Source organism: Neodiprion lecontei, chromosome 2 (genome assembly GCF_021901455.1).
Source record: "Neodiprion lecontei isolate iyNeoLeco1 chromosome 2, iyNeoLeco1.1, whole genome shotgun sequence".
Lineage (NCBI taxonomy): Eukaryota > Metazoa > Arthropoda > Insecta > Hymenoptera > Diprionidae > Neodiprion > Neodiprion lecontei.
The window spans coordinates 29,145,770-29,165,670 of record NC_060261.1 but is presented as its reverse complement, the minus strand read 5'-3'; the positions used below and the strand labels follow the sequence as shown (position 1 = coordinate 29,165,670).

At 35.6% G+C, this 19,901-nt stretch overlaps 4 protein-coding genes across 10 annotated transcripts in view; 2 read left to right on the top strand and 2 right to left on the bottom strand.

Moving 5' to 3' along the window:
* The window catches only part of LOC107218159 (facilitated trehalose transporter Tret1), a 28,738-nt gene extending 26,645 nt beyond the window's left edge, over nucleotides 1-2,093 (top strand). For all 4 annotated transcript variants that reach the window (XM_046732943.1, XM_046732945.1, XM_046732944.1 and 1 more), the window contains one exon: nucleotides 245-2,093. In XM_046732943.1, the coding sequence (XP_046588899.1) occupies nucleotides 245-826 (582 nt within the window). In that variant the 3' untranslated portion in view covers nucleotides 827-2,093. The remainder of the gene's footprint in view (nucleotides 1-244) is intronic.
* Nucleotides 1-5,421, bottom strand: part of LOC107226259 (RING-box protein 2) — a 52,259-nt gene extending 46,838 nt beyond the window's left edge. The window contains exon 1 of the mRNA XM_046732946.1: nucleotides 4,835-5,421. Coding sequence (XP_046588902.1) covers nucleotides 4,835-4,988 — 154 coding nt within the window. The 5' untranslated portion in view covers nucleotides 4,989-5,421. The remainder of the gene's footprint in view (nucleotides 1-4,834) is intronic.
* Nucleotides 5,422-5,445: 24 nt separating this feature from the next.
* Nucleotides 5,446-8,600, top strand: LOC107223698 (17-beta-hydroxysteroid dehydrogenase 13). 2 transcript variants are annotated; one of them, XM_015663469.2, is made up of 7 exons: nucleotides 5,446-5,534; nucleotides 6,286-6,459; nucleotides 6,813-6,986; nucleotides 7,466-7,615; nucleotides 7,868-8,124; nucleotides 8,235-8,360; nucleotides 8,513-8,600. In XM_015663469.2, the coding sequence occupies exons 1-7, from the start codon at nucleotides 5,517-5,519 to the stop codon at nucleotides 8,577-8,579; spliced, it is 966 nt and encodes a 321-aa protein (XP_015518955.1). In that variant the 5' UTR covers nucleotides 5,446-5,516; the 3' UTR covers nucleotides 8,580-8,600. The 2 variants fall into 2 exon arrangements, with proteins under 2 accessions (XP_015518955.1, XP_015518956.1); XM_015663470.2 differs by lacking the exon at nucleotides 5,446-5,534 and adding an exon at nucleotides 5,755-6,055.
* Nucleotides 6,298-16,582, bottom strand: LOC107223704 (symplekin). Of its 3 annotated transcripts, none has more exons than XM_046732941.1 (18): nucleotides 16,150-16,582; nucleotides 15,574-15,770; nucleotides 15,030-15,263; nucleotides 14,577-14,863; nucleotides 14,148-14,377; nucleotides 13,879-14,064; nucleotides 13,283-13,728; nucleotides 12,894-13,166; nucleotides 12,633-12,816; nucleotides 12,271-12,512; nucleotides 12,006-12,184; nucleotides 11,785-11,945; nucleotides 11,512-11,647; nucleotides 10,485-10,672; nucleotides 10,196-10,372; nucleotides 10,037-10,114; nucleotides 9,675-9,776; nucleotides 6,298-6,438 (listed from the first exon to the last, which is right to left on the bottom strand). In XM_046732941.1, the coding sequence occupies exons 1-17, from the start codon at nucleotides 16,204-16,206 to the stop codon at nucleotides 9,690-9,692; spliced, it is 3,342 nt and encodes a 1,113-aa protein (XP_046588897.1). In that variant the 5' UTR covers nucleotides 16,207-16,582; the 3' UTR covers nucleotides 6,298-6,438; nucleotides 9,675-9,689. The 3 variants fall into 3 exon arrangements, with proteins under 3 accessions (XP_046588897.1, XP_046588898.1, XP_015518964.1); XM_046732942.1 differs by lacking the exon at nucleotides 6,298-6,438 and adding an exon at nucleotides 7,492-7,611; XM_015663478.2 differs by lacking the exon at nucleotides 6,298-6,438 and having other exon boundaries at nucleotides 9,030-9,776.
* Nucleotides 16,583-19,901: the final 3,319 nt, after the last annotated feature.

Below are 19,901 nucleotides of genomic sequence, written 5' to 3'. Positions count from 1 at the left end.
CTTCACAAAGTAGTATAATACATAAAACCGTATAATGTCTTCTCAGAAATTTTCTCGCATACGATGTATACGGTAAAAAAATTGTCAAAATTTCATCTTACAAAGACGCAGTACAATATACGTACAATCAAAAAAATACCAATACCAAGAATTACCAATTTCCAAAGTATCCTATAAATTTTATAAATAACCGAAACCAGATAATACAGTGTCAAATAAAATCTTGTATAACATAATTTTTCAGGACGCCGGAAGTACGATCGACGAGAACGTTTGCACGATAATCGTAGGAGTTGTGAATTTCCTGTCAACGTTCATGGCTACCGTGCTTATCGACCGACTGGGTAGAAAAATCCTGCTGTACATAAGCAGCATATCGATGATACTGACTCTGTTCACCCTCGGGGTGTTCTTCTACGTTAAATACCTGAAAATCGACGTGACGGCTGTCGGCTGGCTACCGTTGACGAGTTTCGTGATATACGTGATCGGATTCTCCCTCGGATTCGGTCCGATCCCGTGGCTAATGATGGGTGAAATATTGCCGGCAAAAATTCGCGGATCGGCCGCAAGTGTCGTTACGGCGTTCAACTGGACCTGCACATTTATAGTGACGAAAACGTTCAACGACATAATAGCCCTGATCGGTGCATACGGCACCTTCTGGTTATTCGGATTGATAACGCTTATGGGTCTTATATTCGTATTCGTATTCGTTCCGGAAACGCGTGGAAGATCGTTGGAGGAAATTGAAATGAGGCTTACCGGACCGGTGAGAAGAATGAGCGCGGTTGCGAACATAAAACCGTTGCCGACCGCTTGCTAACGAAATTCATTCGCGATCGGCTAATTTAACCCGCAACCCATTTTACTTCAAATACATTTTATCTTTTATACAAATTCATTTTCTCATCAATGCACGGATATATTCGACAACGTATATTTTAATAAGTCCAAAGAATTTACATAGTTTATTATTCCATACAACGGCACTTCAATTTATTCATTTAAACATCGTTGCACGGACGTTATAGATACCCGTATATTACGCAATATCGTTTATACGCGAAGAATGGAAGAAAACGAAGATGAAAGATCAAACGCCGAGATAGATAAAGGGAGAGACGCGTTATTTTGCGATGCCTTTTTCCGAGGTAAACGAAAAGACAAGAATTAACGAAAGAATAAACAAAACAAATGGTTCCTCAAATTTACGAAGCGTGCTATATATAATATTTTTACCCGTGTATAATATTTAGTTTGTACGCGGTATATTGTATAGGTATATAATAATAATAATAATAATAATAATATAGTGTGCATGTGTACGTACATTGTAGTTATGTGCGTATAAGATTAGTGTACAAATATACTATATGTATATATGTACAATAGTTGCAACAGTGTGAATATACTTTGTGCGTGTACTTTTTGTTTTTTCTTATTTAGTTCTATATTATACGCTCGGTGTTGCTGATATAAATTCATATTGAACGTAAAAAATTGAAGAAGAAACAAAATGGAAATAACGGAAAGTGCACAAAGAATGTTGTGGAAAAATTATAACGTATTTCTTTTGGTTGAAATTATTTTCATCTTCCAATCAATATCACGGTGTTATAAAGATATAAAGAACTAATGAAAGTACAAACGCCGATAAAAATGCGTATGTATGTGTATGTATATGCGACACACGTTCGCAGGACATAAAAGAAAGGGAAAAGACCGGGACATGAGAAAAGTAAAGTAATGAAGTTAGGAAAAACAAAAAAAAAAAAAAAGAAAAGGAAACTTGACACAGAATCATTTTACAGCAATATTTTAAACGAAATATAACGCGTTATGCGTATGTACACACGCTTATATTCAATATGTAACGTGTGTTCGTGAATATAGGTATATAGCGTCGGTGTTGACTAGATTCATAATTTTTCTCATGTATAATTATCGTCGTCGTTTTATGATGATCTCAAAAAAAATTTCTAAAAAAAAAAACAGACATTCCTATATACTACATTCCTATATACTTGCACAGTCTCTACCTCAGAATGCAAAGGATTAAAAAAAAGCTATATATGTATATAAATATGTATGTAAATAATCGTCGATTATGATGATGATGATGATAATGATAAAAACAAAATAACAATATTCCATGGAAATACGACGTAACGGTGCCTAAATCCTAATGATACGTAGTTAGTTGTAAAGATAAATAAATATATATATATATATATATTATATTATATATATTATAGGTCCAGAAATAAGATATTCGTGTTTAATTTATGAAAACAGAAATTTATATTTCTATAATGTAATGTATTCTTCTGTAGATAATATTTTTTAATTGACTTTGTGTTTTCAAAATTCAATCTATTATTATTATTGCTATTATTTAGTAAACTTCGATAAGACGCTAGGGAAAATTTCAAAGCGAAGAATTGATTAAAAGGAGAATTATTATGTTTAGATTTTGTATATAATATTATGGAAAAAGGAAAATAAGACATTTTTTTGTCCGTATTATCGTTCTCAATGTTTATCTAAACAATATAAACAATATACGATGAAATTTTCTTCAGTATAGAAAAGTGACTAATATTGTATGTTACCCGTAGGTTAATATTATAATTTATAATATCACATGTATGTATGTATTATTATACATGCACACGTCCTAATTATCTATATTTTATTGATATATGACGAGATATGGCGTACCATATCAATAGCGGGTAGGAGGATATGTTAGATGAATAAAAGCATGTTTTTCAATTTTTTTTTTTAAATAAAAGTGAAAATGAAAATCATACAGTTTAGAGAATAATAAATGGACTTTGGTTGAAGATTGAACGAAAAAATGTCGCACAACTTAGTCAGCTCAATTTTGTTAGGACTCTGCTACCGCAAATTATGCCTACGCGTAAGATTATTCTCGACGATCATGTATGTGACAAAAAAACACACTCATAGTAAAAAGAAATATATTATATTCATTTTCGACGAGCTGAGAAAAAAATCAAGAAAAAGAAACCAAACTAACAAACGTTATTGTGTACATATTTATGTACCTACTCAAAACAAATTTATAGACAACATTTTTGCCCATTCGTTCACGAATAAATAATTTTTAAAAAAGAAAACTCAAATGCGTTACGTGTTTTGTATTTGGCCATATTCATGTCATATATATAATACATCTATATTTTAGTATATTATTATATCCATTATACTGAATCGAATGTCGAATTAGTATTATTACTATACCTACGCTATTGTTATTACTGATATTTCATTCCTGTAATATTATTGTACTCTTTACTTTACTTCATTTGTGTTTATCATGAACAGATACCCAGATAATTCAATCACTAATTTAATCTGAAATAGATGTATAAATACGAAGTAGAAGTGTCAAAGGTTTTCCGATGGATGTATGTGAAAAGCCAAAGTATACAAAGAATGGCGGGCAAACTACGCGCGGATATATAAATAAATACATCATGTATTTATACAAGTTTTTATATTTTTAATAATCACGATCTACTCGCAGATAATATAATATTAAACAGCAAACATATTTATGTAGATATTAAGGAATAATATTTTATATACAATAAAATACAACGAGAACAAAAAAGAAAAGAATGTAACATACTCAACCGATCTAACCTTATTTTTTATTAAATTATAATTATAGTTTCCAAATTCAGTTATATACCGACCTCATCTTTATATGAATGATATTTGTGAACCACAACGTTAATAATATTACGGTGATTGAGATATCTTCATCTTTTTTTCAATAAAGAAGACTCTTATTTTATTTATGCTTTATCCGGTGCAACAAGATTTAGGCGTGTGAATAAGTTGTAGAGTTGAAAGAATAAAATTTGGGGGGGTGAACTATTTTATCCGTTACGCATTCTTACTTTTAACTGAATCCTTTTGATGTATCAAATTTACAAACGGCAGTCAATAAGACACATGAAACTTGATAACTTTGATATACTTGTAACCGTTGGAACTTTTGATATCAGTATTAACTATAATTTTCAATTTCTTGGGCGATTTTCGTAAACCAAAAGTTCATTCAAATATGTACCACATACGTACTATTTTCATTCATTCCATACGGCGAGAATTTCAAGGCACTCGCAAATAACTCAACAGCTTAAATCATCGAAAAAAAACTATAGAATGCAGACTTGGCAGATTGGCTCATTTTTAAATTCAAACGTTCAGCCTTTCGGTATTTGAACTCGTACTCAGTGAATATTTTCCAGTAGATACGAAAATAGGAAGAGAAGATATTGCTCCTATCTTTCTCGTACACGTTTTCAAAAAATCGCGATAAGTATTATTGGTGGTCAGGTAATTTTATACGCTTGAAATCAGACGATTCATAGTACCTGCAACACCCCTGTACGTTATGTAGCATACGTACAGGCGTTTTTGACAAGCACTGTGTCCCCGTGACATATTCGACAAACTGTACTGATTAGAAACATTTTATGTAGATAACAACTTTGAATAGCAAGTAGACAATTTCGACAACGTACTGCCGCATGCTTTCTCTTCCGAAAATTGTAAAAATTCAGTATACGCTACTCATCAAGTTTCTCACGTTTACGTGCCAAAAGGTCGAGATTGAAGGTTCTGACGTTACAAAACGTTTGGTGGCTTATAATTAATAGATGATCGAATACTGGGACGCTGAATGATCAGAGCGCGTGTGTGAACCGAATAAAATTCACTCCGCCGAAGGAGAACTAGCTGCTAAACTCTTAAGGAAAGGTTAGTTTAGGTTATGTTAGGTTATGTCACTCACCCATCACCTGGACCCGGCATATAGCGCAAGTGTCACACTCGACGTCCCAGCTCCACATAGCGACTGCATTCCACTTTTTGAGGGTGAAAAAATTTTCCGTTTTCACATTGTCACCATCTCCACGTTCCACATTATCTTGCACTGATTCCGCCATCGCGCTAGGGTTCCGTTTGAATCGTCTGATCAATAACGTCAACAACAAAACACTTTCCAAACACAACTTCAAAACCTACAAGGTGACTGTACAGCTGCTCTTTTCACTAAACTCAGTCAACACTCTCTACGTCATATCTTCGATCAACGGTTAAGCAAGGGTCATTGGACGGTGGTCATTGGTCCGCACATGCGAAAGTTACAGGTCTGCCGGAAGCCACCATATTTATCACGATTTTGAAACTTTCTAATGCTTTCGTCAATATTTTTCGTAATGGTTTACCAAATCTGGGGGAAATTCAACTACCCTGCACTTGACGCTTTCTTTTAATGTGTCCCTTTGCTACAGCATCGCCATCTCATATGTGTGTATGTACTCTACTTTACCGGACACTATCTATAGACAGAGATGGTTTTCCTTAAGGCAACCCTACATAGATTGAATTATTCATGGTTCACTTTTGCAATTATGGAGCGTGAAGGAGGGATATCTTTAGGGTTATAAGTGAGCCGATTTTGGTTGTAAATAATGGTAGCGCTGTTAAACGTAAGTTGCCCCAACTGACTATAATTTAAGATATAATAAGTGTGACTGTAACTACACATTCAATTTCATCACTCAACACTTAGTATCAATCAGCGCTGCGTCGATTATTTTATGGTACCCTTATTTGCATCAACTTTGACCACATTTTGAACGCGGCGCCATTAGATCCCTCCTTCTATACGCTCCCATATTTGCAATGTTTTTTGCACAATAGGCATGCGCGTTGTCAGAAAATTCGATCAACGGCATGAGCGGTTGGAATGGAAGTGGTGTAGTGTAATTTTACACCACTAATCACTATGCATCGTTCTCCTTATCAATCGAAGTTCACGGCGGCTTGAATTAAAAGATAAAGGCATAATTTTATCATTAAAACTCCGGTCGCCGCTAAGATTAACTCACTGCCAATCGTTACATGGTGGTGCGAGATTTTTAAACGTAAACAAAATCTCATTTTATCATTACGGTATTTTTTTATATCCTTGTTTTCTTCTTTTACGTATCTACTTTTGCCCAAAATGGTAAATAAAAAATGTCACATCAGCATAAGTATTGCTAACACTGAAATAAAAATTGTTCCTTTATCACGCAAAAACAACAGTCTATCCATTTACCAGTTACACATACATTGTTGCAAGTTTTACGAGGTTGTCTGCTTTTTCACAACTTTTGTTCACATTGTTTGCCTGAATTTTTTAATATATAAAAAACTTTAAGGAATACTGGTAAATTCCTCGTTTGTACCTCACAGGCAAAATCGAAGTACAGAAAGCGACCCACGATGTTGCTACGCATTTATTCTCTGGGCGTATTGGCCCTGGACCTTTGCTCTCTCTGCATCGGAATATGGTTTGCAGTGATTGTCGCCCTGTTCAGAACACTCAGGCCTCCTCCCTTGAAAAGTCTACAAGGAGAAGTTGCTATGGTAAGAAACTATTCGCAAAAAGGAAAAAAGGAAAAAAATCAAAAATAAACAACTAGATAACGACTAAATATTAACCATCGCATTCGCAATCACGTATTCATTTTGGGATTTGTTTCCTAATAATCAATTTTGATCATTAGACATTTGTTTGATAATTTCAAAGATTTATTCTATTTTGTTATTTTTAATCAGACAAAGAGAATTGCCTTTGTTATTCATTATTTCGTGATTTTTAAATAGTTACCAGATTATTAATTGCTCCGCGAAATTTTCCTCTACTGCACCATCAACATTTTCACCAGTCACATAAAATTTATACAAACTCAAACTTCATCAATTTCACTTTTATTCAGGTAATAGGTGCTGGCCGCGGGGTTGGAAGAGAGATAGCTCTTCAACTTTGTCAGCTTGGAGTAACAGTGGCTTGCATTGATATAAATATGGAGACTTGTGAGGCAACTACAAAACGCGCTCGTCAAACGGGTATAGCAAGTTCTTACGTATGCGATGTGACTGACAGGGAACAAGTGTGTAATACTGAAAACATAATAATACAGGGTTCGTACGCTTTTTGGAACCCGAAATTCTCTGACTTTTCCAGGTGTTCCAGCCTCAAAATAGGATTTTTTTCATTAACCTTCCAAGAAATAGCCGCTGATTAATGACAATTTTTTTGCATATTAATACTAATACCTTCAATATTACCTACTAATTAATTTACTGTCCGACTACTGATTTACAAACAACAGCCAGCGATTTTCAGTAAGAAAAAAACAAAAGGAGGTTTGATATTAGGTAATGTACGTATAAGAACGAGTTTATTTCTTCAAGAAACTTAAAATTCGAGTCTTATTTTCGAAATTCCTCGACTTTTCCCTGCTGTAAGAAACTCCCAGAGTTTTGCCAGTTTTCCAGGTTTTCCCTGTGCGTACGAACTCTGAATGTCATCAATTCCAGAAGTTCAAATGAATTTCAAAAAGATCAAATTTTTTCACCATCATTTCAGGTAGATCATATTGTTGAAAAAGTTAGATCCGAACTAGGTGAAGTTACGATGCTTCTACATTGCTGTGGCGTTCCCAGTCCACGTGCTTTGATTCATGATCCTCCAGAAATTCGCGAAACCATGGATGTCTCGGTACTCAGTCATTTCTGGGTAAGATTTTATTATTTGAAATAAGAGTTGACAAAAAGCCTTACTTTTATTATAGGATTATGAGAACCAATAAATTACTGTACAGGAAAAATAATCTTTCAACTTTCAATCAATGCTTCTCATTAAAAAAAAAACAGCTTCAATTTTTGCAAGATTCAAATATAATTTAAATGCTGAGTTAAAATTGCAGCTCTTTCAAATTCCATTATACTAATTTTAAGTTTTTGCTTAAATGACAAATATTTTTTCCAGCTTCTAGATTCAGTGCTGCCCTGCATGCAACGTATGGGCCGTGGCCACGTTGTGGTTTTATCTTCAGTAGCGGGCCTGTCTGGTGGCGCGAGTCGAGGTGGTAGAGTGCCACTTTCCACGGCCCAATTTGCTGTTCAAGGTTTAGCAGAGTCCCTACACACCGAGCTTAGGCATTCGAATAGTAATATAATGGTCACGCTAATTCACGTATATCCGTTTATCGTCGGTGCCGAAGTTGCTAAGGATATTCGATTCAGGTACGAAACTGAGATGGCAATAATGTTCAAAAATCAGATGTAAGTGACGTTGTTTTTACTTTCCTATTGTGGTTTTAACTGGAAATGAGATTTTATTATTAAAACATTAGAATTCCGAGTTATTTTGGAACGATGCCAGCCGCGGAAGCTGCCAAACAGATATTGGATGGAGTTCGACGAAATTATGCAGAGTTCAGCGTACCGGGGTATCTTCTCTACCTTGGTCACATTCTCAGGTACGGTAAATTCAATAAGAGCTCTACGTTGTTGAGTTCTTATTGCCTACTTTTCGGAGTAGGCTGCCTACTTTATTAGGTACAGATATACATTGTCTATTATTAGACGATTAAAAACTTAATAACGATTCTTTTTCAATATTTATGTATAGAATACTTCCGAAGAAGGCATCGTTCATGCTGAGAGATCTATTGGACACTGGTGTTGATTTTGCATGATTGAATAACATTCGATTTGTTGAAAAAAAAAAAATTTATATTACATACATACGTATCTGTGAAATAGTTTCATTTTTATACGCAAATGGGGCTTGAATAATTTTGTAAATATCAACAATATTGCGATTGTTTGTTAGATCCCCGCTTCAATTTTAATCCATGTCTAATTAAGCCCCGTTCTAAATAGCTATAGGACTATACAGACCACATTATGATTTGTATTTATACATTTACTATATTGTACATAATTCAGCGTAATTAGGTTTTAGTCTACTAAAAGACTGACAAGCCATATCCAGTATACTGTAAGAAACTGCAAACTTTGGATATAAATACGCAAATCAAAATTATTTATGAAGCAAAGAATTCATATGCAGATTTATTAACAAAGCAGAGAGGAAAAATGTTGACCAGGTAAAAATTCGGGCAACGAATTTTTCCGGATCTTGGCCTACTAATTTTTGTTCTTTCCGTCTGTAATTTGGAATTTTTACTATTCAGAACACTAAAAGTGCGTAAATATAAACTATACTCTTTAAACTTGACTTGCGAATAATTCCAATATCTCCAATATATATACACAGTTTCCAGTGACTTCGCAAACTCTTAATTATAAACATTATTTTCATACATGGAAAATGTCTATTTTTTTTTTGTGCTTTTATAGATTTATCATCATCTTACTAAATGATAATAGTACTAATAATCTAGTACTTGCCTCGAATAATAAACAATCCAGAATAAACAGCCATGTTTGAATTTCTTGAATGATTGCCACTGTAACTTGAATTTCAAGCTTACCTATATTCACTTTGTAGTCTCATAGTTGATGAAATGTAAACTGATATTTCAAAAACTGTTCTGATTCAGAATGTAGATACTGATAAGATATATTCCTACGGTGAATCCGGTTTCGAGTAAGGAAATCAATCTTATAACAAATCGTTTAGTAACTGATATTTTAGTTTAATTTTAAACAATTCATTGATCATACCTATCTACCTATGTAGAGTATTTTTCCTCCCGCAGTCGGAAATTATTAAAATTGTCGATTGTTTTAGTTTTTTTTTATACTGAATTTCAGTCAAAACGTACCGTTGGGAAATTTTACTAGTCAAGTCCAGGTGGCGCTGGTTCCGAAGGGTCAGTGTCCATGGGCTCTGATTTGAGTTCTAAGGGGTACTCACCAGGAGGGGCCTAATAAAAATGAAAAACATAATTGTGTGTTCGAATTACATATCACAAGGTTGATTTACACCCCCCAACTGTGCAAAACTCATAAATTTGACAAAAACATATTATCAAAGAAATTTACTTAGAGGAAAAAAGTAAGTTTCTTATTTTCATTATTCCTTAGTATCCGAAATATGAGCTTCCAGGTACAGAGAAAAGTTTGTATTAAATTTTCAAAAATATTATTTAGCAGACAATGAGTTATAATATTTATTCATACTTACAATGTCAAATTCATCCGCAACAACAGGCAACATTTTTCCCTGGATCACATCCATTACAGACTGTGGAATGTGAGCTTTCTAGAAGTGCGAAAAAGAAGAAAAAACATAAGTACTCATTTCACTCGAAAGAAGAGAAAAAATAGAAGAAAAAAATTTTACCTGATTCTCGGCAAACGATTCAACATGTGCAAGTAGAGGTGCCTTCAATCCCGGAGACATTTTCAATGCCTCTGCCAATTGGGCAGGCGGTAATTGTAAGATAACTGAAAAACTCTGGGGCTGAGTTCGCTCACAGCATTTCACAAATCCTTCCCAAACTTTGTGCTGTTTCCAGACCTATTTCATGTCAAGTGAGATTAAAAAAAAAAGAAAAAGGATGAAAAATGAGCGAGATTTTAATTTTAAGAGAGATTGAATAAACAAACTAATTGTCGAAGTTCCATTGTACCTGTTTCAGAATTAATCGTTGTAAAATGTTCATTACAAATCCGCTCAGTCTAGGGTACAAAGCTAGACTTTGAATAACTGTTCGCATCAGAAGCGTCGGCAGGGGCGTCATTTCCATAAGATGCTGCATCACTACTGCCACCGTTTCTTGTGTATAGACTTGTTTCTCAGCAAAGCATAAAGAAGTTGCTGTAATATCCGAATTTTATGCGCACATTTTACTTTGTCACAAGAAGTAACAATTTATTAACAAAAGACCATAATTTCCTGTTTCTTTCTCTCTGTGGATATTAGAGTGGTTCTTATTTTGGAATTTTTCGAAATTCGACTAGCACACCCCCCAAATTAGTTCCAAATAAATAAATAGAAATCTCTCGAAAAGTACAGGTACATCTCAACCCTAAACCCCCTCGTAATCTCTGTGAAGTTTGCCATCTAAAATACACGCGTTTTTACTCAACGTTCACTATACATAAAATTGACTGTGCGACCAACTATTTGTAAAAAATCTATGGGTGTAAGATAGATATCAATTAGCATTGATGCAACTACTTGATAAAAATATCAGCATCATTAATGAAGCATTGTATATCAATTCACCAATTGACCAATTGACAAAAAAATCAAATTCTAATTAAGATCAGCTGACATACAATGCTTTAGAGACGATACTGAACGTTTTTATTGAATATTAAAATCAATGCTCAATGATTTCTCACATTACAATTTTTTTGCAAACAATTGATCCTGCGACGAAACTGTTGTAAAAACATGGTATTTTAAATATCAAACTTAACATCCTTCTGAATGTGAGTTTAGGATTGAAATAGATTTTCGTGCATAGAATGACATTTTTATTTATTTATTTGGAACCAATCTGGGGGATGGCCAGGTCAAAATGCGAAAAAATCCAAAATAAAAACCACTCTAATGGATGGAGTAAATAGTCTCGACACATCTCAATTCCAAGTTTGGAAATGGGATTCACGCATTTGTTGTTTCGAATATCGAAATCAATGAATTCATACCCTTTATGACTGTTTTTAATTCTGCTTTGCTCGTATCTATAGTATGTAAAGCGATGAGAAGTTCTGCTGGCGTTATTGGCGACATGTGTGGTATACCACTGTCATTATTATGGGTTCCAAGGAGTCTATTGAATACCTGCAATGGTATTTATTCGGTTCAATAACAGCTGATAAAGATACCTCAAATTTACACGACCAATATTTACAAGTGACTAAAATACTAGATCACTAAAAATAATTTTCTTGAAAATAATTATCCCTAAAATTATTCACCTCTTTCACGACGATCGGGTTCAACTTGATAAGTTTGGGAAGAGCGGCGATAACTTCTTTTTTAGTCAAGCCGTTAAGAACAGGTATCAAAAATCTAACATCAGACACTCTTGTTTGATAAAGTTCACGTACTTTGGCCACCAGTTCTGCACTAGGCGCGGCTGTAATGACGTAGATAAATGAATAAATAAGCTGTATATCTCTGGAGCAGCAGTACTCACATTTTTCCGTAAGGATATGAATAACTCGCGTAACCAGGGTTTCCGCCCCTTTTGGACAGTTTTCGACAAGGGACAATAGCTGTGGACTACTCATTCCCAAGAGTCTCACCGGTCCTTCAACCAAGCGTAAGATGATACGTTTGACATCAGCTCCCATTGAGGTATAAACCCTGGCGAGTCTTTGGGCAAAAGTTAGAGAATAGTTAGTTTAGGCAAGCAGGACATTTTTATCGAGATCCAAGTCATGAAGACACGTAATACGTACTCGTAAATAAGATCTTGGTGTTCCGACAGTAATGCTAGGTACAATCCTAGACAAGCTCGGGTTGTTGATTCACTCCACTGATCGTCGATCTGCGGCCTTCCTCTATCCTGTCCGAATACAATTTCAGGTGGGTTTGGTAATCGTAGAAAACCTAAATACAGCACTGCATATTCTTCTATCAACTTGGCCAGCTCTGGCCGGCTATATAATTGAACAACAAACTCTATCGCTGCTTCACGAATCTGGAAATATCATGGCACCAGGTAATGGAGATTTTCCAAACAAGCCTGTTGTTAATTATTGCATCAACATTATTTTGACCAATTCTTCTTTCACAAATTGCTAAGAAATAATTGACTCACAGTATTATTTTCATGTCCTGTATGACACAGTAATACATTCAAAAATACTAGCTGCTTTGTCGGTCTCCGAATAACCATTTCCTTGAGTAATTCCAAAGGTGCGAGTCCTCTCGTTTCATCGGACGAGACCAGTTTTAAAGCTTCCACGGCATCTTCTGTGATTAGAGGAGCTTCCAGATACAACCTAAGGCAAATACAATGAAGAACATTGGTCATAATACTCAATGAAAAAAGTTAATTGCATTGTTCTGCATTAATTACCGCGACAACAACACATCGCGATCTTTCCCTGGTACCAAGTCGATTGCAGAAACTAAAGTGCAGAGTAAAAAGTTGTAGGCTTGATGAGGAGCTTCCTGCGGTTTACTCGTCAGTGTTGTACGCCTTTGGAATCCCTGAAGCAAAGCGTACTCCTCATAGAGCCAGCCGAGGGCCAAATCAAGCCGACACCTCATGTCCTCAGTTATATAGCGGAGCACAGCTTCCCTTATGTATGGGTTGAACGTAGCAGCTAGGGTCGTCAATATCTTGGACCTAACACGCGAAAATACATGAACAATAACTTTAATTGGTTCGCTAATTTTTTCAATACGCATTTTCAAACACTTTTCCCAAAAACCGACTACAATTTCTTATAATTCATTACTCACCTGACTGGTGCCACTCCACCGAGTACAGCGATCCTCTCAGCTCCGAGAATTCTGCCTACAGCCATAAGGAGCATTTTCTCTTTAGTCTCTCTTTGAAGAGGTTTTGTAATTTCGGATAGCTTCAGCGTTTTCAAACGATTTTTCGCCATTTTAAGCGACTTTTCGTGTGCCTCCAATGAAGCCTTAGCTTCTTTCTCTTTCTCCCTGTCCTTTTCTCGTTTTCTTTCACGTTTTGCCTCGGCTACAGTGATTGTTGGATTTTTTATTAGGTCCTCCATTACCGCATCTTCCTCTTTCGTTTCTCTCTTAACCCTTTTGGCCTTAGCTTGCTTTATCTGTACGGCTAGTAGCCTGGCGATAGTTTGACGTTGCACGTTTATATCAGTTGTGGATGTCGGCTGATATTCTCGTTGGAACACTGACGTCATTACATCTGGCACCCAAGCCTGCAAATTGCATAGAATTATTATTTTGCATAAAATAGATTAGTTGTACGAGTTCATACAATGAATCCTATCGAAATTTCTTTAAAATAATTTTCATTTGCAATTTCATTTTTAGACCGCACGAAATTTATTCAACTTATTCTAACATACCATACTATCCATAACTAGTTCTGTGGCAATTTCCACACTTAGACGGTCACTGATAAAATTTTCGGAAAGCTCAATCAATTCAGGAGGCTTCACGGATTCAATTTCCATCGGTTGCTGCTCAGGCTCTTCAACTGCAATTGCAGCCTCCAATTTCGCACGTTTGGCTGCAGATGCTGCCGCTGTTTCCTGCAGATTTGAGAAATATCATTTGATTCTTTGTAAACAGAATATTTTTAAGTAAGATGAGGCTCAGTTCCAATTGCAATTACCTGTTGCCGTTTTTTCATCTTACGAATATCCTCGACTTTTGGATAGGCCTTCATGATTTCTTGCTCTCTTGCCCCGAGCTGGTTCAATTGTCTTGCCATCGTTCCTGCGAACTCTATGCTTGCAGGGTGTTTTAGCAATCCCAATAGCGTGAGCTTAAGTTGCTTCTGGACACTCGTTACTTGTGAATCGGACAGCGTTGGTGGTAGATCATGTTGTAGGAGTTGTAAGGCTGGGTACCAAAAATTATTCATCTATTAAGTATTGTTCTTAACCATTTTTGAGCATCAGAGTTGTTTCAAAGTTTCAATATAGAAATGCCTAAGGTGTGAATAACTTTGCTAAAAATTCTCGAATTTTCAAGCTCTGCTATCACTACAATACTGCAGCCAAACTGAGAGCAGGAAACTACATACTGAAAAAATACCTACCCTGAATTACTTGACGCATAAACTGAGGCCTAGTTTTAGCAATCAATGCCAAGGACCCCATACAAGTCATCAAATTGACGCTACTAACGTGTGGAGAACCATGAAATTTAATCAACAAATCCATAACATGGTTTGCCTCCTCCTCAAGTTTTCTTCTCCGAGCTATTTTTAGTGTTAATGGAATATCTTCTAAGGAGAAGTCATCCGGCTTTTTTGGAGCGTCAGGATCTGGATATGTTTGCAGCAAAACGACTCCTTCCAGGAACTTTACTGCCTGCGTCCTGATTCTGTAACCAAAATAGTCAGGGTAAAATGATGAAAGAAAAAACAGAATACCTAAAAGACATGTGCAGCCTCATGTTTTACAATTTTTATCAGCATATATTCTTTGGCAGCATCTAATGAACATAAGATATGGAAAATAAAATAAGAAAAATTTTTGTTTCTGTTTACCCATCATTGTCACTGTCGATCATATTTATTATCGCAACCTTCAGATTGCTCAGCTGTGTCCAAGCGAGTTCCATGTCTGTTGTAATAATCGCAACACTTGATATCCATTTCAATGTTGCCCTAAGAATTCTTCCCGCTGCTCTAAGCGCCCGTTTGATCACAGCTGATGCATCATCTCCAACTAATCTTGCAAGTGTTTGGACTAATCGAGGAATCAGGTCAGGTTGTTTACACCTACGATGGTCAAAGCACGGTTAAAAAATATTTTTGTAAATTTAATTCTTATATGTTTCAGCCAGTTTAAGGTAACAGCAGCAGAAATTGAAGCTTTAATTGTAAATTCTAGGCTTCCTCATGTAAAGATAACAATCAATGCATAATTAATAAGCAAAGGATAATTGTAATGAACAATCTATTATAAAGTCTGGTATTAGTACTCATTCTTTTCATTGAGACAATCACTGAGTATTCCAATAGAGTTTAAAAACTCGAATAGACTAAAATCCTGACTTATGAATGATAATAAAAGGTGAGTTGCAAATACCCAGCTTCTTCCAAAAATCCTGCGATAAGTTTTCGAACTTCGCTACTCCTATCTAAAGAGAATTGCAACGTTTCGTCCAAGTATAGATCCAGCAACTTTGGTTCCTTGTGTATCAAAAACTCATTAACTTTGGCCAAATTGGTTAATTTTACGGATTCGCTTGTGCTCATAGAAGCATCATTAAGCCATTCTACGACCTGCAAGATTGTAGTAATTACAAATTAGTACATGTATTCCATTTTTTTTTTTTTTCGACTTTCTTTTACATGCTTTTTTCGCATTGTCATTACAGGAACCTTTTGAATAAATTTTAGAATCATTCATGTATAGACTATTTAAGCTGCGCTCGGTATTTATATCCGATTCCGCGATTACCTCGAAACGCGTTGCAAGAGTAGCGTCGCGTTTAGAGGTAATGGAAGAATCAGATGTAAGTAACTAAATGCATTATTAGTGGAACTGATAAATAAGCGAGTGATAATACTTCGAAGTACTAAAATATTTGTGTTCTTTTCTAGGTTCTTTTTTTTTGTTTGTTTACTTGTATCGTGTCAAAATTTAGGTTATGTCACTGACCAAGTCGCTCGAGCCCTTTTTTTCAGACTCTTGTCTTCTGTGTAAGCGTGGGTCCATTGTATTTGCGAATTGACAAGTTTATGGGACGCGATGACTTGCTGATTGAATGCGAAAAATTGGCGACGATAATAAAATGTAATATATGCGGGTGTATCCTACATATGTTTGATTATGTTTCGTTTATGTACAATTCGCTGAGTCTCCGATACGTCAAAAACTTGTAATAGTTGGGTACATGATTTTTGAATCCTAGAATAAATATGATTTTGTACGTTAATGAGTAAGAATAAATATTCCCATTTGATTCGGTAATTTTGTCTGCAAAGTGATCTTAATGCAAATATAATGTAACGCGATTTTTTAATATGCTATTTAGCAATTTATGGTGCTATTGAGTTCCGTCTAACAGTCCGTCTACGCCATATTGGCCAATTACAATATTGGCAATCTTTTCACGCCATGAACAATGAAACGTGATTGAAGATATACAAGTCCTACCTTGGAATCGCAACTCAATCCGGCAAGCGGTCGGTACATAAGGACGACAGGAACTGATGTTACCATCGTGCACCGCGTGTGCCCAGATAATGCAGAGTCGAATATTATTATGCCTTTGAAACGACGAACGGGAACAGACTGTAATTTTCATAAAACCTCATATGGACGTCGTTTACTTTTCAACTACGCAAATTCATTTGGACCCAATTCAGCAATGTCAATCTAACTCCATCGGTTCGATAAAAATAATGTTATCTAAATAGACGCACAATAAACATGCACCCGGTTTACTGTTAACAGAGTTAGAAACCTTTTCTTGATGCAAAGGATGGGAGACATAGTCGAAGACCCGAAGAAGTGAATCAACGGATCAAGATATACAGTTGTTCCTACATCTACCTTATGTAATTTGTGTACATATGTTTAATACTAGACTTGTAGCGTTAACTGAGGATAATAATATCTATCTTCAGGCACCGCTCATATCTTCATTCCGAAAGAATGATGCAGCTGACATGTAAAAATAATTCCTTAACTGACGTTACATTTCGTGGTTTTTAAAAAATACAGTTTATTTGCAGCGGAAATCCTAGACCTTTCTATGCAAAAGTACTACTTGAAAATATTTTTCAGAATTTAAGTAAGACTAGATTGTTACTAATGTATGAGTCCATGCTTTAACAACCCCGATGAAAGTCAGAAAATCATTATCACAAAAGTATTAAATAAAATATATAAAGATGATCAAGGTTCCTTTCTTCAACTTCTACTCATATTAGCTGGTTGTATTGTCATTCCGTCCGCTGACCCACAAACTAGATTGTTCAGAAATTTATTATCAAGTGGCCCAGATTATAATTACGTATATCTGTCCACTTTATTATATATTTATGGCAGTGCCCGTGTTGATTATTAGGATTTTCGAGTTTGAGAATATTTATTTCCGAAAAAGTCGATACTATTTCATCCGGAATTTCGACACTTTTCCGTAGTGTCGACTGCGAAAGGTCAAGCAAGGGAGAAAGATGTTGAAATTTCCAAACTCTTAATTGTCAAAGGTATGTGCACCTTGTTGACTTGTATTAAGAAATTAAATTCATCAAAAAGTAAAATGTATTCACATGGAATTTACTCTGAGTAAACTAGAGAAATCCTAAAGTATTACGATTCCACATGAGTTACACACTATCGAAGCATGAGTTTTATTGACAATGAGTTAAATTTACGTTAGAATAAAATTGTCATTTGAAAAGCTACAATTTATTAGTATTTGACCTTTGAAAATAAGTTCACTTATGCTCGTTTCCTCACCACCGCAAGCGGTAAAGCACCCGGAGCGTTTTTTTTACGTAGTTTCCTCAGTAGGCCTACTCCACGGAGAATAGTAGCACAACAACCAAAATACTAGAGCTGTATAACTCTACAGTGAAATACAAACCAAACATGACCTATGAGCGAGTTGAGAAAAAAAACTGTCACTAAAATGATCGCAATAAAAGACTGTAAAACCATTAAATAAAATACGGCTGAATAAATTTTACTATACGTTGTGATCATTATGATTCTGAACTACATCGTTGAAAATCTATGTATCGGTGAAACCAAGATGACTGACTCTGAACCAGACCTAAGCCAGACGTAAGCCTAAAAAGTGTAATGTTGAAACTCAGTTACCTGGAACAGATGCAAATATAATTACTAACATATATCGATATGGTCAAAATTATACTTAGCTTAGATAAGTAAAAAATATAATTAACGTTAAAATATACAATTTAATTAGTTGAAACAGACTGCAGATTTGATTAGCTGAAACAGGCAAGAGGTTAGATTAGCTGAAACAGACAAAAAGTTTGATTAGCTGAAAGAGACAGAAGGTTGATCAGCTGAAACAGACAAAAGGTTTGATTAGCTGGAACACACAAAAAGTTTGGTTAGCTGATACAGACAGAGGTTTTAATAACAGAAACAGACAAAGGTGTAGTTAGCATGATCACATAAGTGCATACATTGTCAGAAAATGGGTCGAGTCCAACATGATATTCATTTTAATATTCGTTGCTTCGATTATTAATTGTATTTATAATAAAAAACATTCTAAATTTTTTGAACCTACATCTATTTCTGCTTTGAGTTATTAAAGTGAACATCATTTTCGACCAAAGATTCTGTACTTCTCAGTGCATTTGTTGAAAAATTGGCGGATTCCAAATGCCGTGTTTTCTCTTATAACTGAAGGGTATCAAGTCCACGCGCAAAAGGCGCCATAGAACGTGAAAACTTTGATATTCGTTAGAAAATTGAACGAAGAGCTGAAAAGTCAGCACATCGAAAGTGCGTAACTCTTTTGTATATTGTTTGCAGAATCGACGCACAAAAAAAGTGTCTGATTCCCGTTATTAATTTACGCGCTCAAAGCTGCGTCCAATTCTCGTGATTAACCTACGCGCAAAAAGGCGCGACAGATTAAACTGTCAAAAAGTTTGTTTATCTGGGACTTGTCCCAAAGATTCTGTAGAAACCCAATCCACATCTGCATCTTTCTGAATTAGATACATTGCTATGCGGATTGTTCTTCTCAGATTGCAAATCGAATTGAAATGAGGAGGGAGGTTGGAGAGCATGCATTATTGTGTGGCGTGACGGTCGGCGGTCCTCTTCGACGCGAAGTCTTCGAGCTCAGCATCTCTCCCCATCTAGCGTACCACGGAACGCGATAGATGGTCCAGAGATGCGTTTTGCCCATTCAGACGATCACAGAGATCAATTCAATGGAATGATGATCGCTAATGACTGAATAATTAAATTGAATAACGATTGAAAAATGGTTGCAGAGTGACAAGAAACGGGAAATTCAATCTCTTTGATACTCAAATGCTTACAAATGGTCGAGAGGCTTGAATACGGAATCGTTTGGGAAATAAATTTCTGTGATCGTTTGACGCTGTGGATTACAAAAGTTAGTAACATCACGGCACATCGCGACCTTCCTACCCTCGCCTGTTTCCCAACGGAAATGAGAGACTCACACACACATGCATAAACCCCGCGACGGATCCCAAAACGTCCACCTACCTACCCGGTTACCTATATTCGATCTAAACGATTCTCCATTTTTTCCAACACACATCATTCTTCATCATTTGCGCCGTGGTCACTGACTTACATTTTCGTTGGTTACCTGTTGGGAGCAAAATGTTTTTGTATCGTAGTCTGCCTACTCAGAATACAGTATTGCGGTTGTATCTCGCCAA